The sequence below is a fragment of the Scyliorhinus canicula genome, chromosome 5 (assembly GCF_902713615.1).
Source record: "Scyliorhinus canicula chromosome 5, sScyCan1.1, whole genome shotgun sequence".
Taxonomy (NCBI): Eukaryota; Metazoa; Chordata; class Chondrichthyes; order Carcharhiniformes; family Scyliorhinidae; genus Scyliorhinus; species Scyliorhinus canicula.
The window spans coordinates 72391561-72418827 of NC_052150.1; the positions used below are offsets into that span (position 1 = coordinate 72391561).

At 48.5% G+C, this 27267-nt stretch overlaps 1 protein-coding gene across 4 annotated transcripts in view; it reads left to right on the plus strand.

Annotated features, from left to right (window-relative positions):
- adcy2a (adenylate cyclase 2a) overlaps positions 1-27267 on the plus strand; it is an 840666-nt gene that overhangs the window by 692110 nt on the left and 121289 nt on the right. For all 4 annotated transcript variants that reach the window (XM_038797200.1, XM_038797201.1, XM_038797204.1 and 1 more), the window contains exons 11-12: positions 12106-12282; positions 21692-21735. In XM_038797200.1, the coding sequence (XP_038653128.1) occupies positions 12106-12282; positions 21692-21735 (221 nt within the window). The remainder of the gene's footprint in view (positions 1-12105; positions 12283-21691; positions 21736-27267) is intronic.

Here is a 27267-nt window from a genome sequence, read left to right on the forward strand (position 1 = left end):
TTCCCCCCATATCAGAGAAACCAATATCAGAAACCATACCAAACAGAGACCGCACCCCTCGCCCCCCGATCAGTCACCCCTGCCTGGAAGCTAAAGAGCAGTCCAGGCAGAATCAATGAAAAATCACTATTTTGTTTACTTACCGGTCCCTTACACCTAACTCAGCCAAATATATAGAAAGCAGCAACTGTTAGGAAGTCAAAAACATCACAAGGCATTGAATTGTCTCAGACCTTTTCATCTGGAAATCTTGTATTTACTTTCAAAGAGAAATAGCTTTTAGTAGGCTGTAATTGATCGTGTAATACCTTCCAGACAGCTAGATATCTGGATTGTTTATTTTCATTTCCCTTCACTGACATGAATGCATGTCAGACACCTTGCTGTGAATTTAACTGCAATGTTTAAAAACAACTAGCTATGATCAACAGCTCCTGTCCACGTCAAAAGTTGATAAGTGCTGGTGTGGCATGTGGCGCAGTGGTTAGCTCTGGGACTGCGGCGCTGAGGACCCGGTTTTGAATACCGGCCCTGGGTCACTGTCCATGTGGAGTTTGCACATTCTCCCCATGCCTGCGTGTGTTTCACCCCACAACCCAAAGATGTGCAGGTTAGGTGGATTGGACACACTAAATTGCCCCTTAATTGGAAAAAAAAATAACTGGGTGCTCTAAATTTATTTTTTTTAAAGTTGATAATTGCTTACTGGTGAGAAAACGTGGATGTGAAAGCGCTTAACTCCTCGATGTTTATAAACACTGCGGTCTTCCAAACGGAGATTCCAGCCCTATATCTGTTTCTTCGGTTGTGCTAAACATTAATTGGCCAACAAATAACTGTTTAACCAACAGCGCTGTTAGTCTGGTGTCACAGTAAATGTCATAAAATGTGTAATCGTGCCTTTCAGCTATTAATTCAAATTTCCTTTTTTAATGTTGATTTCTATGGACATATGATCATTAGTGAAATTAAAAGTGTTTTTTTTTTATTTTTTCATGGGTCCAGCATTTGTTGCCCATCCACAATTGTCCTTGAACCATTGCAGTCCATGTGGTTTAGGTGTTAGGAATGGAATTCCAGGATGTTGATCTGGAAGGACCTAGAAGAATCTCATTGCAGATTACATAATTTTCACTATTTTGCTATCATCTGTTACGCTGATCTTTTGTAAATGCTTTATTTACAATGCTAAAAACATTCCCTTAAAACATAAGAACATGATGGGTTGAAGTCCGATTCGGGACTGACTAATTAAAAATTATACAGTACCTTGCATGATCCTGAATCTCTCAAAGTGTTATATATTCAAGGACGTATAGCCAGCCTAATTACTGTGGCACAGTAAAATCCCTCAAACAATGGTGAGATAAATGACCAATTTAGTGATGTTGACTAAAAGAACGCCCCTGCTCTTCTTCCAAGAATGCAAGGGAACCTTTCACTTTCACGTGCACATGGGGCAATGGTTGAAGTTCGATTCGAGAAGTTTGAGCATAAAATCTAGACTGACGCTCCAGTGAAGAATTGAGGAACCGTTGCACTGTCAGAACATAAGAACATCTGGCCCTTCGAGCCTGCTACGTCATTCAATGAGATCATTTGTGGACTCAGCTCCAATTTCCCACCCGAACATGGTAACCCTTTATTCCTTTATTCTTCAAAAAACTATCTATCTTGAAAACACTTAATGAAGGAGCCTCAACTGCTTCACTGGCAGGAAATTCCGTAGAGTCACAACCCTTATGTGAAGAAGTTCCTCCAGGCTATTCCCCCTAGGTCTGCTTTCACCCGCCAGTGGAAACAACTTGCCTGCATCTATCCTATCTATTCCCTTCATAATTTTATATGTTTCTATAAGATCCGCCAAAGCATTCTTCTAAATTCCAAGTACAGTCCCAGTCTACTCAACCTCTCCTCGTAATCCAACCACCTCAGCTCTTAACCTAGTGAATCTCCTCTGCATACCCTCCAGTGCCAATACGTCCTTTCTCAGGTAAGGAGACCAAAACTGAACACAATACTCCAGGTGTGGCATCACTAACACCTTATACATTTGCACCATAACCTCCCTCGTCTTAAAGTCCATCCCTCTCGCAATGAAGGACAAAACTCCATTTGGCTTCTTAATCACCTGTTGCACTTGTAAACCAACTTTTTGTGATTCATGCATTGGGACACCTAGGGCCCTCTGCACAGCAGCATGTTTTAATATTTTATCATTTAAATAATAATCCCTTTTGCTGTTATTCCCACCAAAATGGATAAGTGCGATATTTCAGATGAGACACTGAACCTTTGCCCCATGTGCAGGTGAACGCAAACAGTTCATTACATTCTTGGAAGAAGAACTGGGGAGTTCTTTCTCAGCCATTAAAGTGGTAAGAGTGATTGCCTTTGATATCAAGGCCACATTGTTGATAATGCCTTCCATAACTTCACTGATGATTGAGGGTAGACTGATAGACAAGAAAGCAGCAGAGTCCCCATTTGAAGGATTAAGGTTCTCCAAGCTCATCTCGATGCAAATGCTGGACCTCCGGGGTCATCACTGAAGAGGACTCTACTGGAACAGCAGCAGAACTTTTCAGAAAGATTGAAGGAATCTGTCTTTAGCATGAGTGGCATGATGTCTACATCAATGTAAAAAATAACAACTGCACGGAGCATCAGATGCAGCAGACAATCTGGGCTTGACTAATGGCTTACACACTCAGTCTTCCACTTTATTGAGGATTCAAGAAAACCTTTCTGAGCCATATAATGTCTCACTGAAATGCAGTAAATGCACTCCATCTCTTGGCTAGAAGGGATGTGCAACTAGACTTTGACAGGGAAGATTAAGTCATGTCAAACAGAAGTCAGGACTATGCGCAAAGTGCTTCCACTCCTGTTACTCCTCTTCCTCCTCCCCCGAAGATGTGTAGCACTTATTGCCTTTCTATTTCTGGAGTTCGGTTCCTCGCTATTGTACAGTGTTTTTCAAGGTACATATGTAAAGGTGTCATAGATCTGTCCAGGCACCTCAACTGCATGTTCAGCATCACAATTGCCTCATTAGTTACAACCCTGCTGTTCATGTAGTTTCTGGTGTAACTTTCCTTGGCATCAGGCTTCAGCTCCTCATATGTGGCATCAGCCACATCTTCAGCGAGGATCCCTGATTTACAAGAAACAATAACTCTGCTTCAAGGTATGAATACCTCTTAGAATATTAACTAGCACCGGGCAGCTCCCTGGGAATCTTGCACTAACATGCATTACAAACTTTCTGTGGTTGCAGGCTTTTGTATGCTTTGCCCTCTCCAAAACAGAGTCATTGGGGAGTATACGGCATACCGTTGGGACGGCCTCAGGACATTAGCTAAAGGCCCTCCCCCGATGCTCCATCCCAGTGGGCCAAGTTCACGACAGAGCGGCTCTCAGCTTTCGTGAACCTGGCGTGGCGGCTACGGACTGTGTCCTGCGCCGCCATAGTCGGAGGTGAGTCGTGCCGCTGGCCGGGGGGGGGGGGGGGGGGGCTGGGGGGGCTTCTGCGTGGGCTGGGGGAACTGGTAGGGGTGGCGAGGGGTGTCTAGGGTGACACTATCTGGCAGGTTGTGTCCACGCGCAACCGGCACCATGTTGTACGGCACGACCGGCCATTTATTTCATAAAGGCCATGTCTTTTATGTGGCGCGGTTGCTAGCCCCCGCGGCGATTCTGCACGGTCGACGGACTGAGTGCCCGCCGAGTTCCGCCGACGTCGTGTGCCGATGGTCCTACCCAACGGGATCTCAGCGTTCTGGCTGTGGGGGCCGTCCTAGTGGGGAGGCGGGGGAAGCCGACTCCGGCGGGGGGGGGGAGGGCGGGTGCCTCCACAGTGGCCACGCCCGTGATCGAGGGCAAATGATTGGCAGGCTCGCTAAATCCAGGAGGGGGCCCATGTTCCTCCGCACTAGGCCCCTGTAGGGCTCTGCCATATTGCCCGTGGGCCGGCGCAGTGACGGCCGTGGTGTGCATGCAAGGACCTGCACCGGCCATGTAGGACCTGCTTTTGGCACCGGCGCAGTGCTCCGCACTCCGGCGCCATTCTAGCCCTCAAGGAAGGGGTGACTTACTGGGCCCCGAGGCCCGTTGGCACCGCCGTCGCTTGCGCCGGTTGTGACGCCGGCATCAACACATGCCCGCGATTTCGGAGAATCCCGCCCCACATGTCTCAATAAGGTCGCCTCGTTCCAACAATCTCCAATGAGTACAGGTCCAACCTACTCAACCTTTCCTCATAAGTAAATCCTTCCATACCCTGGATCAACCAGTGAACCTTATGTCGACTGCCTCCAATGGCAGTATAGCTTTCCTTAGCTCAGGGCATCAATACTTCGCAGTATTCCAGCTGTGGTCTAACTATTGCCTTGTATAGATTTAGCCGCACTTCGCTATTTCTATACTCCATCCCCAATGTTCCATTTGCTTTCCCAATTACCTGCTGAACTTAATAATAATCTTTATTGTCACAAGTAGGCAATGAGGTTACTGGGAAAAGCCCCTATTCGCCACATTCTGATGCCTGTTCAGGTACACAGAGGGAGAATTCAGAATGTCCAAGTTATCTAACAGTACGTCTTTCGGGGCTTGTGGGAGGAAACCAGAGCACCTGGGGGAAGCCCACGCAGACACAGGGAGAACGTGCAGACTCCGCACGGACAGTGACCCAAGCTGGGCCTGGATCTGTGAAGCAACAGTGCTAACCACTGTGCTGCCCAAACTCTCATACTAGCTTATTATGCTCGATGACCCACAAATCCCTCTGTGTTGCAATTTTCTGCACTCTTTCTCCATTTAAATAATATTCAGCTCTTTTATGCTTCCTACCAAAGTAACTTTTTTCTACATTATATTCCAGCTGGCAAATTCTTGCCCACTCACCCAACCTGTTATATCGCTTTGTAGACTATCCTCACCATTTGCCTTCCCACCTATTTTTGCGTCATCCACAAACTTGGCAATAGTGCATTCACTGCCTGTGTCCTAGCCACTGATTTCATTATGCATTTCTAAATGCTCTGCTAATATATATTTTCCAATGGACTTCATCATTTTCCCAATGATAGAAGCTAATCTAACTGGCCTATAGTTACTTGTTTTTCGCCTCTCTCCTTTTTTGAATAATATTTGCAGTTTTCCAATCCTCTGGGTCTTTTCCAGAATTTAAAGATTCTTGGAAGATCACTACCAGTGCATCCACTGACTCTGTAGCTACTTCCTTTAATATCCTGGGATGCAACTCATCAGGCCCAGGGAACCTATCAGCCTTTAGCCCCATTAGTTTCCCTAGTACTTTTCCTGAGTGATTATAATTGCATTTATTTCCTCCTCCCTTTTCTTTTTACTGATGATTATTTATTTTTGAAATGTTATTAATATCTTTCACTGCAAAACTATTTGTTCAACTCATCTGCCATTTCCTGGTTCCCCATTATTATTTCCTCATCTCATTCTCTAAGGGGCCTGTGTTCACTTTGACCTCTCTCTTCCTTTTTATATATTTAAAGAAATTCCTGCTGTCCGTTTTTATATTACCTGCTAGTTTACCCTCATATTTTATCTTCTCCCTAATTATTATTTTAGTCATCATTTGATGTTTTTTGAAACTTTTTCAATCCTCTACCTTACCATTGATCTTTGCCATATAATGGCCTGGGTTCTCCATTCTGGAGACTGGCTCCAACCAGCGGAGAATTGCTGTTAGTCTCTGCTGGCACGAGACGCGACTCCCGGGTGTGAGTCTCACTCCTTCATCGTACTAATTTATGCATCGGGTGGCTCGCTAGATTCTGTCATTTTGAGAGGTGGCGCTCCCCACCACCACCCCTCGCTTAAGCAAACGCTGCCCCTATGCTTTCTGCTATGAAAAGCAGGCTGCTTTTAATGATGTGATGAGGAACTGTCAATTATAGCAAGAGTGTTTGTAAACATTGTGGTTGGCATCAAAGCCAAGTACTTGAGACACATTCAAGTGTGAGGGGAAATATAGATCAATAATCCACCAAGCACCTGTCTCTGGAGTAATAAAACTATCAATCACTGGCTAATGTAATGTATTGCTGTGTGAACTTGATTGGAAGATTTGCATTTCAAAGGCTGTCAAGGGATTTGAAGCACTTTGAAGTGTACCTGGCTTTCAAGGAAGCCTCTGACACTTGTAACAGCTGCTGTTTAAACACTTTTGTCGAGACAGCAGATGTTAGGGATGGGCAAGTGAAAATGCAGTGACTTTTCACTCCACTGCCTGGACTGCTCTTCAGCTTTCAGACAGAGTGACTGATGAGTGTCATTGGAGGGGGGTGTGAGGAAGGAGTCTCCGATGGGAGCCTCTGTGGAGGGGACTACACCCACCAGTGTCTTCTACCTTTTGTTATTTCTTACCTCCACCCATATTTCTTGCTCTTGTACTTACTCTACTCATACTAACAAAGCTACCCCACCACCCTTTCCTTCCTGCTTGTCCTTATCAAAAGTCACATACTGAATATTCAGTTTCCAGTTTTGATCCCCCCTGTAAGTTGTCCATGTAATGGCTATAAGATCATACCTATTGACCTCAATTTGTGCTATTAATCCATTTATTTTGTGCTGAATGCTTCATATGTTTAAGTGAAAATGTTGCCTTGTTACCATTTTTTCCCTTTTTGACCCTATTTGTTTCTTTCTGTTTATGTTTGTACACTCTGTCCCCTCCTGTCACACTCTATTCATTACTTAAATAGCTGCCTTGTAATGCTGCCATATCCTTTTGGTTTGTAAGCTTACATATCCCTTTAAAAGAATCAGCCCCCACTATTTAGTGTAAAGCCCTATCAACTTCCTTGGTTAACAGGTTTGCAAGAACACTGGTCCCTGTGTTTACAGTTCAGATGTAGGTCGTCCCAACGGTACAGCCCCTAATTTCCCTAGTACTGATGCCCCATGAATCAAAAAACACTTCTCCACACCTTCGAGCAACGTAATGATCTTTCTAATTTTATGTACCCGATGCCAATTTGCAAGTGGCTCAGGTAATATTCCAGAGATTATAAATTTGGAAATTCTGGGATTGGATTCTCCGTTTGCCGACGCCAAAATTGTGAAACGCGATTGGGCGGAGAATATCTTTCGCGCCAAAATCACGGTAAACGCCAGTTTGATGCCAAATCGGCATGCTCCGGCACCCCCAAAATGGCATAAATGCGGCGCTCGCCATGTGGGCTGAAAGTACAATAGACATATCATTAGCGGGCCTGACATCCAAGGCTCCTCGGCCTCTGCGATTAACCACCTTCGATGCGCCGATTTCCCGACACCGTGGTTCACTTGTGCTTAGAAAAATCGTGAACCTGGCGTCCTGGCTGCAGAGTGAGAGAGAGGAAGTAGGAAATGGCATGGAGTGACTGCGGGCTGCCGGCCCGGACATTGGCAATGCTGGCCGCGGTGGGGGGGGGGGGGGGGGGCACTGCCAGGGCCGAGGGAGGGAGAAGGGGGGCAGGCCGAGCAGCTGGGGTGCCCTCCCATAGGGCTGAGGCAGTGCCCAGGAACCAACTGAAATTGCAGTGACCATCTTGCTGACCGCACATCGCTACACCGTGACACCAGTCGTATGGTGCGCCCACTCCCGCACCGAAACCCCCATCACAGGGTGCGCCCCCGGTCCCCGAACATCCCACCTAACCGCCAGCCACACACCGGGAGACTATCAAGGACCACACCCTCAGCAGCCCCCAGTGAGAGCCGTGCCAGCCAACGGTACCCTTGCCATCAGGGACGGATGCCAGGACCGGGCGCACCGACGGGGCCGGATACCGATGGGGCGGGGGGGGGGGGGGGGGGGACATGCGTGCCCCCTCCCCCGACTGCGGGGAACATATGTGCCCCCTCCCCCGGCTGCGGGGCTGGTTGCTCGGCGACCGGGGTTGCCCATTGTGGTTGTGGCTAATGACGCCTATCCCGAGGCCATTGACCGACGTGGAGACCCGCTATAACGATGCCCATACAGCGACCAGTGTGTGATCAAGCGGTGCTTCGGAATGCTGAAGATGCATTTCAGGTGCCTGTACCGCGCTGGAGGGGCCTTTCAGTAGGAGGCTAGGAGGGTCGTCCGTATCGTGGCATCCTCCACGATATGGCCCAGCAGAGGGGCGATGTGCTGGAGGTGGATGAGGAGGAAGGCCAGACCTCGCCAGATGAGGAGGATGCGGGGGAGGGGGAGAATGAGTGGGTCATGGGGCCTGGGCAGTCACGGGAGGCTGCACAACATTATCGCCCGGACCAGCGCGTACGGGACACCCTTGTCGCCTCACGTTCACCAACTGGGGGAGGGGGGGGGGATAGTTGCTGGCCAGGGGCACGGACACCACCATTCCAGACCTACACCCCCTCACCTCCCACACCACCAAACCACCCGCATGCACATCCTCTCCATGAAACATACCTGCAGTGCGACGAGCAGGAATCCTGGGTTGGAAGGGCCAGTGTGTCTGCTCTGCGATGAGCTCCGTGCTCCACATCGTTTGACAATGTCTGGCTCATGGCCACAGTAGCACCTTCAACCTGGGTGATCCCTGCATGCGGGCTGGCCAGTCTATCACACGGTTCCGTCGAATCCCTGGGGTGGGGGTGCGGGGAGAGGGGGAGCACGATCCACTCACAGAGCCTGCACTGGTCTCCCACTCCCCCTGGCCAGCACTGACTGGTTCACCCGGACACCCATCAGACAGAGAACCGAGGCAGGTTTCACCGGTGTTAACAGGTGTTTATTGTGAACAAATATACAGAGTATGTGCCCTAGCCCCTATAACTAAACTGTGGCCTGCACCCATCCAACTTAACTGGTGTCTAACATCCTGGCCTTACTGTCCCTAACACTTAGCCTAGATGGTTTCCCAAACAGTACAGCAGGAGTGAAGGTGGCCTACTGTGACTCCTGCCCTGGGACAAAGGTCCCCATTGGCACACTTCTGCTGGGGCGACCCGGCTTGGATGGGCCCGGCTGCTGCTCAGGCATCCTGGATGGCATGGTGCTGCACTGTTCTGACCGCTGCCCACCAGATGCACCAGGAAAAAGAGGTGGGGGAGTCCGAGGTGTTGCACTGGGGCATGCGGCCCAGCCCTTCCTCCTTTTTTGGGGTAGCCAATGGCCCCCGGGCTATCCCATGGGACGGGGGTGCAAGCGGAGTCATCCCCCCCCCCCACCGCCTGGCACAGATAGTCCTGGAGGCCCTCTCTGGTCTCGGCCAGGGTCTGCACGTTCGCGTCCATGGAGCACCTGGAGTGGACCATCTCCGCCTGGGTCTGTGCTACATCAACCAGTAACTGGCCCACGTTCCTCTGGGACTGGCCCACCTCCATCTGAAACTGGGACACCTCCCTCTGGGACTGGGCTACCTCATCTGGGACTGGCCCACCTCCCACTGGGACTGAGCCACCTTCCTCAGGGACTGGCCCACCTCCATCTGAAACTGGGACACCTCCCTCTGGGACTGAGCCACTTACCTCTGAGACTGGGCCACCTCCCTCTGGGACTGAGCCACCTTCCTCTGGGACTGGCCCACCTCCATCTGAAACTGGGACACCTCCCTCTGGAACTGAGCCACCTACCTCTGGCATTGGCCTACCTCCCTCTGAGACTGGCCCACCTCCCTCTGGGACTAGGACACCTCCCACTGGTACTGGGCTACCTCCCTCTGGGACTGGCCCACCTCCCATTGGGACTCCGCCCAGTGTTTGTGCCACACCAGCCAGTGCCTGGACAATGCCAACCGGTTGTGTTCCACGTGGCGATGGTGCAAGCCCATTTAGAGTTGCTGAATTGGTGCACTTGTGCTGTTTTTGCTGTTGTAAAACACCACTGTTTCCATGCCAGTGTCAGCACTTAATCTCAAAATCGTAAAATACAGCCCCTGTTGTTTAATTTCTCCTCAAACCCTCTATGCAGAACCTTTTTACTCATTCTACTTATGTCATTGGTACCTACAGGGACCATGACAATGGGATCCTCCCCCTCTCATTGCAAGTTCCTCTCCAGCCCGAAGCAGATGTCCCAGACACTGGCACCAGGCAGGCAACACAGCCATTGGGTCTCTCGATCCCGGCCACAAGAACAGAGCCTATTCCCTTAACTATATCATCCTCGGCTACAACTGCATTTCTCCTTTCTTCCCCCATTTGAATGGCTCCCTTTACCACAGTAATATGGTCAGTTTGCTCATCTTCCCCACAGTCCTCACTTTTGTCCAGAGGGAATGAGAATCTCAACCTGTTGGACAAAGGTGAGGACTGAGGCGGAGGCTTCTGTATTGCTAACTCTTGGATCCCTCTACCTGTCTCATTTGTAGTCACACCCTCCTGTCCCTGACCACTGAGCAAATTCAAGGTGAGTAATCTAAAGATGACTGCCTCCTGAAACACAGCGTCCAGGAAACCTTTCCACCTCCTCGATGTGTCGCAATGTCTTAATATCAGACTCCAGCTCATTGACTCTGAGCTGAAGTTCCTCGAGCTATCCCATTGCATTTCTGGTTGGCTACTACATTCTAGCCTCATTAAATTTAAGATGTCCTCGCTCTTCCCTATCTCTGTAATCTCCTCCAACCCCCAACCATCCATTTTTAGCTCAGGGACAAAACTTGTGTCATAATGCTCCTGTAAAGCACCTTAATTACATTTAATTACATCAAAGGCACCAATAAATATAAATTATAGCACAGTGCTTCACTGCTCCAGGGTCCCAGGTTCGATTCCCAGCTTCGGTCACTCTCTGTGCAGAGTCTGCACATTCTCCCCGTGTCTGCGTGGGTTTCCTCCGGGTGCTCAGATTTCCTCCCACAAGTCCCGAAAGATGTGCTGTTGGGTTAATTGGACATTCTGAATTCTCCCTCTGTGTACCCGAACAGGCGCTGGAATGTGGCGACTAGGGGATTTTCACAGTAACTTCATTGCCGTGTTAATGTAAGCCTACTTGTGGCAATAAAGATTATTAATTATTATTATGGGGGGGAAAGAGAGGAATGGGGGAACAAGAGGAATGGGGGTGAGCTGAAGAACAAAACCTTGTCCTATGAGAAGATGGAGAGGATGAAGGACTCCTTGGTCCTCGATTAGGGCTTTTCACAGTGACTTCATTGCAGTGTTAATGTAAGCCTACTTGTGACAAAGATTAAAAACATTTAAATTATTATTCTTCGTTCACTTGGAAGGAAATCTTACAGATGACTTAAATGTCTGCAACCACCCAACTGGTAATTCTAGGTCTGCTGAGGCATTGTTGCTCAGGAAGTTATGTAGGTGACTATCATTTCCTGCAAACTTGAGCTCTGTGCGCATTTTTGTTCTATGGAACAAGGGAAGTAGTTGAGGAGAAAACTGATTCTGCTTCTCTTATCTGAGGCCCAAGGTAGAGCTGAATAAGTGACTCCCCTGCGGCTGTGAAGGTTGACTGCTGGGAAATTCAGATCAAATGCAACATTTCCAAGATTGCAGAAATGAACTTCAAAGAAGGAAAACCATCTGTAAAGTAATGAAATCACAATTGCAGAGCATATCCTGAGAGCAAAACCCTTTCACTCAGATTACAGTATTTAAAGCCTTTCTTTTTCATCTATTGCTCAACTCTGTCAAATCCCACCTATAGTTGCTGACAACTTCCAAGAAACCTGGGAAACATGTGGACACAGAATTAAAGTCTGGGTGAAAAGTGCAGCTATAAGCATTTTGCACATTGAAGTGACAGACTGCCCTGTCCACAAGGGTTTCCTGCATGCTGAAGAACACATTCAGGTTAAAGGCTGATTGCTGCTGGCTTCCTGACATGTTTACAGTCCTTAAAATTTTCTGCATGTAAGCAAGGGTAACACATGGCACATATGGAAGAACTAAAAAAGGTGAAAGTTAACAATTTTTTGCAACAGTTTGATTTTTAGAAAGAGCCCTGGTAATGAGATTTCTTTAAGTTGGGTGTGTTCTGATAGAGATCACTTAAACTTTCTATTTTAATAATGTGTATTTAAAATGTGAGTTTGTGCAAGCTATTGAGTACCTTGGCTATGTGCCCTGGCAAAAGTACTGATGTTAGTATCTTTGTTTTAAACCTTACAGGTGGAGAAACGTAGCCCTCAACACCATTACAGACATCGACACACTGCAGATGGAGCCAAGATGAGAGCTTCTGTCCGTATGACCAGATACCTGGAGTCCTGGGGAGCAGCCAAACCCTTTGCACATCTACACCACCGAGACAGTATGACAACTGAAAATGGCAAAATCAACACTGTTGTAAGGACCAGCTGGTGTATTTTATTTTGTGGGAGGTTTTTCTATAAGTTTTACTATTCTTGAAAACTTATTCCAGTACAAAGTCAGAAATAATCTACTACAAGAAAACCATAAATTTAATTTGTGAATGTATTGTATTCATCATGGCACCATGAATGTGTTGCATATATGTATTTGATTATATTGTGGAATTAACCTATGCAAAATCGTAGTGGTTCTTACATGGTATGTGGGGATGCATGCAAATATATAGTTAAATGTCCATGACATCAAGGGTAACAACTTGAGTCAGACTTGTATACGCTGTTCTCCATGGTTACGGCGAATTTATGCAGTTACTTGGAAGGAGCTTGGGCTGGAATTGTTTGCGTAGTCTGTGGCTACTCCCCACCATCCTGCAGCTCAAAAGTCTATCTTTTCAACATGAAATAAGTTCCAATTTATCTCAATACAATTCACATTAATAAAAGGAACAAGTTTAAAACTATCTTTAATTCAGCATCACTCGGCACCAAATTGACCTTCTTGTTTAGAGAAGCCACAGAATGTGGGATATGTACAAAATCACACCCAGGCAGTAAGTGTATGATGAAAATTAAGGCGCTTCCATTCATATCTCACTTATGTTGTCCCTGGTCTGAGTGCTTGATGCTGACAATGTAAAAATAATTTCATTATTTAGCATCACCATCTCTCTGGCACTTAATTCTGGACAGATCTGGCATCACATCAGCAGTTTTTGAGATTAATCTACATTGTTTATCTGTTGTTTAAAATTATAGGGACAGCTATGGATTGGTGGGGGTGTATAAAGTCTCTAGTGCTTTATACAACCCTCTTAAGCCACATGAGTGCTTTATGGGTGCTGTTAAATGCTGAATTGCAGAGTGCATCTCTCCAGTCCATAATTTGTAGCTGCAGTTATAATAATACTCTAAATTAAATGGGAAAGACTGAAATCTATGAGAGGTTATTGTGATGTGGCTGCTCTGGAATAATGTTCTATCCTCTTAAATCAGATGTCAGGAACTGAATAATTGTGCAGCACTGAGTCATGATTATTCGTGAATTAAAAGTTTTACAGAGCATCTGAAAAAATGTGGAACAAAATAAGACACCTCACCTTAGTTAGAAAGTTAGTTAAAATACTAGGCATGGTATTTTACACTCAGGAACAGGCTGGCAGATTTTCGGGGGCATAGAATTGAGTGACATTGCAGGGCGCCATGCCCATTGCTAGTAGCCTCCACTTGTATTTTACACACAATTTGGGACACGTTCACTGGCCTGCCCTCAAGGTGTCCACTTAAGGGCCTACTCCCACTTTTATGAGTGGTGAGGAGGTACCCAGTCATTTGATGGGACCATCAGATAAAACCTCGGAAAAACCTGTTGGTATTGTTGGAAAGTAGGGTCCCTCCTGTTCAGACAGTCGTTACCCAGTGGAGCGCCATCCCTCGCCGCTCATATGGCAATCCCTCCCTGTTCATGTGTGCTCCACTCCATAGTCGCCCAAACCAAGTCCCTATCTCCATCACCAGATTTACCTGACTGGCTCTGATGAACACTCGCCACTCCTCATCCCTTCCAACGTATCAGTGTGTCTGGCTCCAGAGTCACTCATGGTTGGGGCTGACTGCTGTCCTAACAGCAATCACTGCTGACCAGTGGCCTTGCTAGGACCAGAAAACTGTTGGCTATTTGATTAACTGGCAGCTCTCAACAGGTGGTAATTCCTTCCAGGAGGGGGCAGAAATCTCAACCTGAGTTAATTAACAGATCAGCAGTTTATAAAATTGGCTTCGGGCATTTTGGTTCAGGTTCATGTTCAGGTCTACTGCCTCTGTGTGAAATTCCACCCGAGGGCTGAATTTCCCTGTGGACATGGGAACCACAAATCAAGACTGTTTCCAGGTCCCAAATTAGCCCCTGAGAGGAAGCAGAAATGGACCAAGAGTTTCAAGGCAATCACTTGATTGATATTAATAAGTGGAGACCGATGTGGCAGCAACTAATGGCCACTCGAGTTTTCATTTCCACAATGTCACAGAAGAGCCAGAGGCCTAGAACGTGTAGCGTGACGCCACTTCTTTTTTCAGATGTCGATCTGAAACTGATGCTGGAGGGGGTAGATTATTTTCCCAGAGGTTGGCAAAAGGAGGCCACCTACACAGATCAAGCAGGCATGGGTGGACATGGCTTGCACTGTCAGTCTGATGAGAAGAAGCTGGACCGAGTGCAGGAAAAGGTCCAACGACCTGATACACTCTGGCGGCAAGGTGTGCAAGACCCTCTCAAACCATTAGGACAGGCCTCTAGGTATGCACTCTCCAGCAGTTAGACCAGTTGAGGAGACTCTGGGCAGATGCTGCTCTTGAACATGGGAAGCATATGTGCACAGGCCACTTACTGACCCTTCAAAATGGCTCAGAGCCATATTGCTACTGATGACATGCCAGCACTGAAAAGCACACTCTCTAAAAATTGGAACAGCTGCCATTGGCTATAGAGGACACCAGTGCCTTATCTCAATATGTTTTCTCCTTGAAGGAGAAACGTCAGCAAAATGCCTGGAAGAGGAAACACATAGGCGGAGGGAGACCTTCATATCTTCAGATTGTCACACCAATGGAGGAAGTGATGAGAGTAGCCTGGATACAGATAATGAAGAAGTTGACTGTAGTGAAATGGGTACTCATGGTGGAGATGGTGATTACACAGGGCAATTTGCTCATCAAGACGGTGCATTGGTCTTGACGTCCTCCAATAGCATACTGAACACTGAGTTATATTGTGAAGCATCAGCACTGCAAAGGCTTCTGCTCTTCAAAGGTCACACATATGACTTGTCTTATGTCACAGGTGCAGACTTCAACCCAGGAAGACCTCTTCCCTCACCATCACAGGGCCAAGAGGAGCAGCAATGATTCGAAGAAGCATGATCATACCTTATAAGTGGTCATTCTTCTACACTCACCTTGGTGGCTCCTCATGTGAATTTGATAGGGCGGCAATGTGTGAATAGCAAGGCAGCAGTGTGGAGGAGGAAGTATCAGAGTCAGAGTTCCATTCAAGCAATGCAGGATAGACACAACCCTGCTCAGCTGGCCACACTTTAAGGGCCTCAGGAGTCACTGGAAAATAGGTTCTACCTAGCACAGCAGCAACAAATATGTTAAAACATCAGAGTTCCCCGAGTTATTTGCGAGGTTATTGGCATAGAATGGAGGAGCCCACCTAACTCCTGTGCAGCACCATGGCGCAGGTCTTTGAATGCATGAGTTTCTTCAGAGAGGGTAGCAAACCTCATGAAGATTCATATGCGGCAGCACTTGGAGTTGTCACACCCACATAAAATGTATTTCCTTAAATACGTGAGCCAAGAATTTGTTTGTGTATATAGTCCTGTTTTAATTTATGAGTGATTCAATTTAATAATAACCCAGCAGGCATAATTCTTCCCTGGGTGCGACAAGATTGGTTAGTTTATTATACAAACTACTGCTGAAAGTTATTTAAATAAAAGTGATAAAGCTATTAACTAAAATACAGTTACAAAGATAAGAGTGCAGATAAAGATAAAAGATAATGGGGGCGATTCTCCGAGCCCCGCGCAAGGCCGGAGAATCGTCGCAACCGCGCCACAACGCCCCGATGGCGGCGCGTGATTCTCCGAGGTGCGGAGAATCGGCGCCATTTACGCCGGCGCGGCCATGGGCCGCTGGAATCGGCGGGGCCGCCAATTCACCGGCCAGGATGGGCCGCGCGGCCGTGCCGATACAACAGAGTCCCACTGGCGCCGTTGACCCCTGGTCGTTTCCAGCGGGTACTCTGCACGAACGGTCAAGGGGCAGCCTGTGGGGGGTGGTCGGGGGCTCCTTCACCGGGGTGGCCTCCGATGGGGTCTGGCCCGCGGTTGGGGTCCACTGATCGGCGGGCCGGCCTCTTTCCCCCCCCCCCATCCCGGGCCTACTTTCTGGCGCGGACGGCCCCTGAACACCAACGCCATGTTGAGTCGGGGCTGACGTGCTGCTGAAGAAGTCCCCTGCGCATGCACAGGTTGGTGCGGCGCCCATTTGGCACCGCAAAAGGAGGCTGGAGCGGCGTGAACCACTCCAGCACAGTGCTGGCCCCCTATGGGGGCCAGAATCAGTCGTACCCAGGCCCGGTTTGCACCGTTGTAAAACGCGACGGCATTCACGATGGCACGAACACGTGGGCTCCATATTGGAGAATCACCCCCAATTAATTTGAAATTTCAAATCAATCTCTGTGAGACATTATTGTGGACCTGTTTCGGGAATTCCTTTCACACGTGAAGGGGTTGAAACTTGAGGTTTGATTGAGCAGCTGCAATGTATTCTATAGTCGACCATTTAGAGTTTTACTTTTTCAGGTAGATTCGGCGGGCCAGCAGGTTTTTGGGAGAGAGAGATTTCCTATTCCTCATTAATCATGCAATTACAGCACTTGCTGTTTGCCTGGACTCCTGCAGATGAGCAGTTGATTTCTTCGTAGCTTTATCTTTGTCCTCACTGGCCAAGAACCCTCTCTGATGATTTTTTCCAGAGTTGTTTGTGGAATTCCACACACCAAGATGGTTGTTCTCAGCCAGACATGAAACATTCCTAAATTCCTAAATTTAAAATGGCTGTGATCCCAAACTGTTCTTTTGCTTTCATCTCGGGTATTAGGCGAGTCCCAGTCTGAGTGCAGGATAGTCCCACCCATTGCCTTTCTAGCCAAGGTAATTACCCTTTTAAATGTCTCCAGCATTAACCTAAGTGCTTCCCATTCTCCCAGATTTGAGAAGATGGGAAAGAGCTATCCATATCTCCAGGGAAGCCACAATGCGTTTCTGTTTGCCTTGTGGAAATACAAATTGAATTTCAAATGTGTTCACATGGGATGTGTCTACCTGCAATCCATTTAGAGCCTTCTAGAGCTTGACCGCATTGCAGTTCAAAAAGGCCAGGTGACTTTTGGCAGCCCTCTTTAAGGCTTCTTTTGTCCATTTAATAGGAATTTAACTTTAAAAAATCTAAAATATCACATCTACATGTTTGTATCAGAGTGGATGCAGGATCTGCATCCTAAATTACACAGGATGCATTGCCCTGTGTTGGTCAGGCCAAAGCCTTGTGCAACCATGGCACTGAAGGGCTTTGCATCTTCTCCCTCCACCTCATTTTTCTCCAACTTGACCATGTCCTGCACCTCCTCCAATGATCTGCCTCTTTCCAGTACCCCACATCTTGAGAATCCAAATGGCCTGCTCAAAGGTTGTCCTCATGAGCAGATGGCTTTGCTTGTATTGCCTCTGTACCTCTGCCTGGGGCCCTTGTAAGTAGCCAGCTCTTCAGGGAGTCAAGAATTCAGTGACCCATCTCTGGACTGCATATTGGAGGACACTGTGACGTCCTGTACCCCTGCTCTGGCCGCAGTACTTCTAGCAATCTCACCACTCCAGCGTGGGAGGCAGTCAGTGCCAATGCTGCACAGAAGAGGTTGGCCATCCAGTGCAGGAAAACATGAATGATATCATCCGTGCTGCCAGGGTAAGTCAACCATGGCATCACTCTAAACTCATACACTCACAAAGCCATCTCAATCACTGACATGTGACTCACTGCCAGCTCAAGAGACCACTCACTCTCTCACACATGCCCTCACATCTCCATCTGGTCTCATCTCCTCTGGGGACTGCCTCCTCAGCTCTCACCACCTTGAGGCCATTTGCACAGATCAACACATGCCCTGGGATAAACCCCTGCCCCAGTACGGTGCTGGCCATGCAGCCTCTTCCCTTGACTGAGGCCATTTCTCCCCACTCTCTAAGCAAGCCCTAACACTGCAGCTGTTAATAAGCCAGACCGACCTTACTCCTGATCTGGTAGATAGGGACCTGCCCATGAGCCTGCCTAAAGCGATACGGTGCTGCCTAGGGAAGCCTGGCGCTGATGACCACGAGTGCTGCTGCCTGAAGCAAGATGGGCAAATGAGCCTCGAAGTTCCGAGCTAAGTGCAGGTTGCCAGACGCACGTCGCTTATGAACTGCTGTGAAACACATTGGCGTGATTCAGCTCATGATTCAGTGTGGGAGCAGGGCTATTAATGAGATGCTAAAGTATTGAAATTAGGGTTCTTGGTGTGTGGTGATGGGAAGCACCGCCCGCCAATGATAGGCGCAGATGATCGCAAACTGGTTTTACAACCATGTGAAACCAGTTTTGTAATCTGATATTTTGCGCACACAGGAGCAGGCCCTAGAGTCTGAATTTCAGAGGCGGACTTTCAATGAAACCCACAGTGCAGCAGCCCAGGGCCCTGGCCAATGGGGGCAGGGGCATACGAAGAGATGATTGATATGGTGGGAACACCACGGGAAGACAAATCAGAATCTTAGTAGCTCTCAATTTGCTGATATCAGCAAGCAATACAGAGCAACGTTGGGCTCTGATTGCTGAACTCCCCTTTCGAGCATGAAAACAGTTTGCCTGAGGTTCAGAGATGGGGTTGATATAGAGCAGCTCAGACACGGAATTCCTGGATTGGTGTGAATTTTCAGAACTTTCATTGAGTCAAGATGGAAAGCAGAAACCAGGGGCAAAATTCTCCGACCCCCAGCAGGGTCGGAGAATCGCCCGGGACCGCCGAAAATCCCGCCCCCGCCGTTGGAGAAATTCTCCGCCACTCAGGAATTGGCAGGGGTGGGAATCACGCCCCGCCGATCGGCGTGCCGTCCGCGCCGATCGGCAAGCCCCCTGCGGCGATTCTCCGGCCCGCGATGAGCCGAAGTCCCGCCACTGGGAGGCCTCTCCCGCCGCCGTGGTTTGAACCACCTCTGGTGGCGGCGGGATCGGCGGAGCGAGCGGGCCCCCGGGGTCTTGGGGGGGGGGGGGGGGACGCGGGGCGATCGGACCAGGCCCACGATCGGTGCCCACCGATCGGCGAGCGGGCCAGTGCCGTGGGGGCACTCTTTCTCTTCCGCCATGGCGGAGGCAGAAGAGAATCCCCCAGCGTGCATGCGTGAACCGGCGAAGGCCTTTCGGCCAGCCCCGGTGGCGGGCCTGAAAGGCCGCTGGTGCTGGTTTTGCCGCCAGTCGGCGTGGTGCCAACCGCTCCGGCGCGGGCCTAGCCCCCAAAGGTGCGGAGAATTCCGCACCTTTGGGGAGGCCCGACGACGGAGTGTTTGGCGCCACTCCCCTACGCCGGGACCCCCCGCCCTGCCGGGTAGGGGAGAATGCCGCCCAGATTTCTGACACTCGGTCTGGTGGGCAGCCTGAGGCAAAAGTGAGGTCGCTGACTTAAAATCAGGGTGTGAGCCTGCGACGCCAACCAAAAGGACTAGAGGCCACCAGGCCAGATGGGCAGCAGCTGCCGCCCCAGCCAGCAGCACATGGTTGTCGAGTATCAAGGCTCGAGGCCTGGCCACCAGAGTTAGAGGTGAGCAGAGCAACAATCAGGAGGTTCAGAGAAGGCCAAGCAACTGCCAGCATTGTGCCTCAAAAGTCAGCAAGAGCCAAAGGGAGCATGGCAACTTGACCAGAGCCAGAGGCCAGCCAGGCAGAGCTGAGAGTGAGGGGTCTGGGCAGCAACCAGACCGGGGGGCAAGTGAAAGAGAGCAGCTGCAGGGGCAAATAACCAGCAGCTGCAGCCCGGCAGCCAGCCAGGAGCACAAGTGGTCATCGTGGCCCGAGCGAGAGCTGAGAGGTGAGCAGAACAGCAGTTGGGAGGTGCGAAGGATGCCAGGCAAGCACCGGTGTCATGTCTCAGGGAATCGGAGAGGAGCGGCCAGCAGGGGCGGGAGTGATTCGATTAGAGGCCAAGGCCAGCCAGGCTGGGCTGAGAGTGAGTGGGATGGACTGGGTTTCTGTGCCTGGACTGGGTTTCTGTGCCTTGCATTGTGTGAGCTGAGGGTGGGTGGGGTCAGGAGGGCATAGATGTAATTCGGGGTGGGGCTTGACATTATTGTGGTGGGGCTTGAAGTCATTGGGGACAGGGCTCGACATCATTGGGGATGGCCTGCCACATCACCAGGATGCAGCGTGTGACATGGAGGACCTGCAAAAAGAAAGAGTACAGGGCCCGCAAAAGTGTAAGACCGCCTCGACTGAATTTTAGTCTTGCTGCATCATTACTCAGGTTAAGCATATCCTCCAGCCTCCTAAGAATTAAATGAGAGAAATAATAACTTAAAGAAATATTGATAAGCCTTTGTCAGAATGTGACTCTCTTGAAATTAATATCAGCATATGTTTAAATAAATCGATCTGCCTAGGTCCATTTGTCTTTTCTTCTAAATTCTGTTTCTCATCTGGAACGCTACAAATTATAAACATGGGTTGACTGGTGTGCTCACTTCATTTCAATAACAGCAGGCTTCTATTCGTGTTGTGCCATGAAGCGATGAGATGCGTGCTTTCACTTATGAATCTTCTGTTTTTATTTAAAGTACTGCAGGGATGTATGGAAAATTAGCAGCTTCACAATGTCGTGTCTGCCTACCTCTCATGCAGGAATTAATGCACAGCGTGGGGTTGTGTGTTTGGAGGTGGGAAGAGTGTGAAGCCTAAATTTAAAAAAATTAAATGGACAAAATAATGCTGATTCCAAGTGAGTTCAGGACCAAAAACAAGTTCTTGATATGTTGTGTGCACAGGCAAAAATCAAGCTATCAATGCAAGACTGAGAAATAGAGGCCTAAATTCCAAGAATCCCACTTCAGCAGGAGAGGTGCAATGGAGAAGGACTCCTGTCTGCCACCAACGCTGCAAAGTCTGTCCCAAATCATGAAGATGGGATTGTTTAAATCGTCAAGGCTAGTGGTTCATTACCGTACAGATGTTTCTTAACATCTGCTCTGAAAATTGAATAGCAACTGTGCAGGGTGAGTGGCAAGAGTGAGGTCCAGGAAAGAGCAACGGGAAAATGCTCGCATTTGTTGTGAATGTTGCTCATGGTGCAGGTGGCTCTTTTTAAAGAGGTAGTCCACCCGCTCTGGGATAGTTTACCTTTCTCCAGCACAGTCGTGGGACCTTTGCTCATCCCACCCAAAGTGGAATTCATACCAGCTCTCAGCAAACAAAATCTCTGTTGGCTCTAATGGCATCACAGTTGATGAAACTTCACAATAGCCCCAAACCCCACAGATACGCATTCAAGGCAAAGGGACAAGGAGTCAGCTCACCCATCTCTTCCCCAGTTGAAATTGGGACTTGGTTTAAATGGAGTGATAAAACGGCCGATCTAAGTTCTGCCCAAAATTTCAGCCCCGTAAAACTGAGAATTAAAAAAAAACACAGTTAAACAGTGTCAAATGTGTGACAACACCATGAAATGGTGTGTTTTCTTACTGTTTTGATTTTTTTCCAGATAACAATGATCAAATAATATTCCACTTTTGCAGGATGTACCTATGGTTCAGTACCATTTCCGTCGACGCACAGAAAGGTCAGTGTCACTATCATCTTTCATGCTCAGGTTCTAACTCATTATTCCCATTGGCTGTTTTCCTGATCACTCCTCTCAGATTCAAGATTATTAAGGTTCTGGAACAGTGACTGTGAAATGATGCTATAAGGAGTTAATATAGGAATGGCTAACACATTCGTCTGAAATTCCTTAACTACAATTTGGCGGAGGGATTAACACATTTACTCCAACTAGCTGATATCTCAACTAAATCAGCAAGGAGACATTTCATATGAATGTACACAATTAACAGGTGCGCTGGAGGGAAGGTTGGTGGCGTTGGTGAGCGTAGATGCTCCCAATTGGGGAGGTGGTTCGTGAAGAAAGCGCTAGCTGCAGTCCGGATTTGGATACCCATCAATTGATTTGGGGGGGGCTTGCTGTAGCTGAGGGTAGACGGGTCCCAGCCATGTTCGCTGACCCCATCAGGAAGGGGGGGGGGGGGAGAGACATTGACCGGGCTTATGAGGGAGATGGGTGGTTTAATCCATGGGGATTTTTACACCCGAGGGATCGGGAGGGTTTGTTTTCTTCCCTGGTGCACAAGGTGTTCACAAGGATTGATTTTTCATGGTGTGGAGGTGATGTTGGCTGGAGTTAATAGGACAGAGTATTCGGCAATTGTGATCTCAGACCACGCTCCGCATTGGATGGATGAGGTTTTGGAGAAGCCTCTCCAGAGGCTGGGCTTGAAAATGGATGTGGGGTTAGTGACAGATCGAAGCTTCTGTGACAAGATAGGGAAAGTGATTGAGGATTATGTGGGGCTTAATTGTAGGGGGGGGGGGGGGGAGGTCTCACCGTCGATGGTTTGGGAGACTCTTAAGACAGTGTTGAGGTGGGAGGTGATCTCATTTAAGGCTAAGGTAGATAGGGAGGAGAGCGAGAAATGCCAACGGTTGATAGGAGAGATTGTTGACGTAGATGGGAGGTATGCAGGGGACCTGAATCCTGGGCTCCAGGCAAAGAAAAAGGAGTGGCATGTGAGGTTCGACCTGCTGTCCACGGGGAAAGTGGTGCGTCAGCTGAGAAGGGTGAGAGGGGCCGTCTATGAGTACAGGGAGAAGGTGGGTCGTATGTTGGCAGGTCAGCTTCATAGGCATGCCGTGGCAATGAAGATACTTCGGGTGCCAGTGACTGATAGAAATGAGGCTATGACAGGTGAGGACCTTGAGATGATTGTTATCACTAAGGAAGTAGTGATGGGCAAACTAATGGGGCTAAAGGTAGACAAGTCTTCTGGCCCTGATGGAATGCATCCCAGAGTACTAAAAGAGATGGCTTGGGAAATTGCAAATGCACTAGTGATAATTTACCAAAATTCACTAGACTCTGGGGTGGTCCCGGCAGATTGGAAATTAGCAAACGTGACACCACTGTTTAAAAAAGGAGGCCGGTAGAAAGCGGGTAATTATAGGCCCGTTAGCTTAACTTCGGTAGTAGGGAAGATGCTGGAATCTATCATCAAGGAAGAAATAGCAAGGCATCTGGATGGAAATTGTCCCATTGGGCAGATGCAGCATGGATTCATAAAGGGCAGTTCGAGCGTAACTAATTCAGTGGAATTGTTTGAGGACATTACCAGTGCGGTAGATAACGGGGAGCCAATGGATATGGTATATCTGGATTTCCAGAAAGCTTTTGACAAGGTGCCACACAAAAGATTGCTGCATAAGATAAAGATGCATGGCATTAAGGGTAAAGTAGTAGCATGGATAGAGGATTGGTTAATTAATAGAAAGCAAAGAGTGGGGATTAATGGGTGTTTCCCTGATTGGCAATCAGTAGTTAGTGATGTCCCTCAGGGATCAGTGTTGGGTCCACAATTGTTCACAATTTACACAGATGATTTGGAGTTGGGGACCAAGTGCAATGTGTCCAAGTTTGCAGACGACACTGAGATTAGTGGTAAAGCAAAAATTGCAGAGGATACCGGAAGTCAGCAGAGGGATTTGGATAGGTTAAGTGAATGGGCTAGGGTTTGGCAGATGGAATACAATGTTGACAAATGTGAGGTTATCCATTTTGGTAGGAATAACAGCAAAAGGGATTATTATTTAAATGATAAAATATTAAAACATGCCACTTGCAGAGTGACCAGGGTGTACTAGTGCATGAGTCGCAAAAAGTTGGTTTACAGGTGCAGCAGGTGATTAAGAAGGCAAATGGAGTTTTGTTCTTCTTTGCTAGAGGGATGGAGTTTAAGACTAGGGAGGTTATGCTGCAATTGTATAAGGTGTTAGTGAGGCCCCACCTGGAGTATTGTGTTCAGTTTTGGTCTGCTTACCTGAGAAAGGACTTTCTGGCGCTGGAGGGTGTGCAGAGGAGATTCACAAGGTTAATATCAGAGCTGAAGGGGTTGGATTATGAGGAGAAGTTGAGTAGACTGGGACTGTACTCGCTGGAATTTAGAAGGATGCGGAGGGATCTTATAGAAACATATAAAATTATGATGGGAATAGATAGGATAGATGCGGGCAGCTTGTTTCCACTGGCGGGTGAAAGCAGAACTAGGGGGCATAGCCTCAAAATAAGGGGAAGTTGATTTAGGACTGAGCTTAGGAGGAACTTCTTCACCCAAAGGGTTGTGAATCTTTGGAATTCCTTGCCCAGTGAAGCAGTTGAGGCTCCTTCATTAAATGTTTTTAAGGTAAAGATAGATAATTTTTTGAAGAATAAAGGGATTAAGGGTTATGGTGTTCGCGCCGGAAAGTGGAGCTGAGTCCAAAAAAGATCAGCCATGATCTCATTGAATGGCAGGGCAGGCTTGAGGGGCCAGATGGCCTATTCCTGCTCCTAGTTCTTATGAACGGGATAGGACAGGGGAGTTGGTGGTGGCCCCGGAGCAGCTTAAAAAGGTTTTTGAGGTGTTTTATCGGGACTTGTCTAAGTCAGAGCCACCAGGGAAATGAGCAGGTATTTGAGGGTGTATATGTGCCCGAGGGTGGGTGAAGTGGAGAAGGTGGGACAGGGTGGGCTGGTGGGGGTTAGAAGAAATGAAGGCGGCAATCGGGAAGATGCAGGCAGGGAAGGCATTGGGGCCGGTTGGGTTCCTGGTTGAATTTTACAAGAAAAGTTGGGACAAACTGGTGCCGCTGCTAGTGGAAAGATTCGAGGACGCGATGGTCATGGGAGGCCTTGCCGAAAACGATGAGGGAAGCCTCTATCTCTTGCTGCTTAAGGATAAGGACTTGGTGGAGTGAGTCGTACCGGCCCATATCTCTGTTGAATGTGGACGGCAAGATATTGGCGGAGGTGCTGATGTTAAGGTTGGAAGTGTGCCTTCCGAGGGTGATTGGGTTGAGGGCTGGCAGGTGCCTTTGAATGTGAGGAGGCTGCGGAATGTGGTGCTTTCTCCGGCAGAGGGAAGGGAGTTGGAGGTGGTGCTAGTGTTAGATCCCGAAAAGTAGTTTGATTGGGTGGAGTGGAGTTGTTTGATTGCGGTGTCGGAGAAATTTGGGATTCGGCTGAAGTTTGTGACATGGGTGCAGTTGTTGTATAAGGAGCCGATAGCGAGTGTGTGCACGAATGATATGAATTTGGGGTATTTTTCATTGCACCGGGGAACAAGGCATGGGTGCGCCATGTCCCCCATTCTGTTTGGATTGGCTATAGAGCCCTTGGCCATTCCGCTGAGAAGTTCAGAGTTGTCGAACGGGACAGTGAGGGGGTGATGGAATATAGGGTATCCTTGTTCCTCTCCAGGGGGGAGGTGTGGGGGGGGGGGGGGGGGGGGGGGGTGCAGTGCTGCCATTCCATTTCAGTTTGGCAGCGTCTCACTTTAAGTATCTGGGGGTGCAGATGGCCCAGGACTGGGAGGGTCTTCGGAAGTTGAATTTCTCTAGTTTGGTGGGGAGGATGAAGGCTGATCTGTCGAGGTGGGATAATCTGCCTCTGTCGGCTGACGGGCTGGGTACAAGAAATGAAAATGATCATTTTACCACAATTTTTGCTTGAGTGCCTGCCGGTCTTTTTGCCAAAGGCATTTTTGAAGGGGGTGGATAGGCTGATCTCTTCACTTGTATGAGTGAGGAAGGTAGCCAGGATAAAGAAGGTGGTGCTGCAGATGGGGCAGCAGTGGTTGGGTCTTCGAAATCTGATGTACCATTATTGGGCAGCAAATGCACAAATGGTTCAGGGGTGGAACAGGGAGGTGGGGCTTTGTGAGTAAGGATGAAGGTGGGCTCATGTGGGGAGTCATTGGCAATGGCGCTGTTCCCGGTGGCCCATGGAAGTATTCAGCGAGTCCAGCGGTGGTGGCCGCGCTGAACATTTTTTTTATATATATAAATTTAGAATACCCAATTTTTTTTTTCAATTAAGGGACAATTTAGCGTGGCCAATCCATCTAACCTGCAAATCTTTGGGTTGTGGGGGTGAAACTCACGCAGACATGGGGAGAATGTGCAAACTCCACACGGACAGTGACCCAGGGACGGGATTCGAACCCGGGTCCTCAGCACCGCAGTCACAGTGCTATTCACTGCGCTACATGCCGCCCCTTAGCTGAAGATTTGGGCAGTTTTGGCAGCATTTTCGTTTGGGAGCGAGGTCGGGGCGGAATGCCGATCAAGGAAATCATGGATTTGAGCCGGGGAGGATGGATGCGGTTCTGGGGATGGGAGGAGAGGGGGATTAGGGAGATGAAGAATTTGCTTCTGGAGGGCAGTTTGCGAGTTTGGAAGAGCTGAATGAGAAGTTTAGTCTGGCTCAGGGGGAGAGCTTCCAGTACATGCAGGTCCGGCACTTTGCATGAAAGGTCTTCCCAACCTTCCCGATAGCACCTACCTCCATTTTGGGCGAATGCCTCATCTTTGTGGGCGAGGCTGGGGCTGATACAGCTGAAGGTGGTGTACAGGGTGCACCTGACAAAATCAAGGATGATCCGGCAGTTTGAGGGGTTGGAAGATGTCTGTGAGCAATGTCGGAGGGGTCCTGCGAATCATGTACAGATGTTTTGTTCCTTCCCGAAGTTGGAAAGGTTTTGGAGGTCAGTTTTCAGCACCATTTCTGGGGTTGCATATTGACGTGGAGTTCTGAAAGCCATATTCGGGGTGTCACACTAGTTGGAGTTGCAGCCGGGAGCGGGATCAGATGTCTTAGCCTTCACCTCACTGATCGAAATGAAATAAAATGAAAATCGCTTATTGTCACAAGTAGACTTCAGATAAAGTTACTGTGAAAAGCCCCTAGTCGCCACATTCCGGCACCTGTTCGGGGAGGCTGTTACGGGAATTGAACCGTGCTGCTGGCCTGCCTTGGTCTGCTTTCAAAGCCAGCGATTTAGCCCTGTGCTAAACGTTGAAGGAGCGATGGAGGGGAGTGGGAGGTATGGGGATGGGGGGTTTAATGTGTTGGGTGGGTTTATTATTGTTGTAAAATATGGAAATGTTGAAAATTAGGAATAGAAATACTTTTTTTAAAAATGCATGTACACAATTTCTCCCAAAATGCCCATATTTCAACATGTCATTGGGCAATCCGACACTACATATTGAGCACAAGACCTTG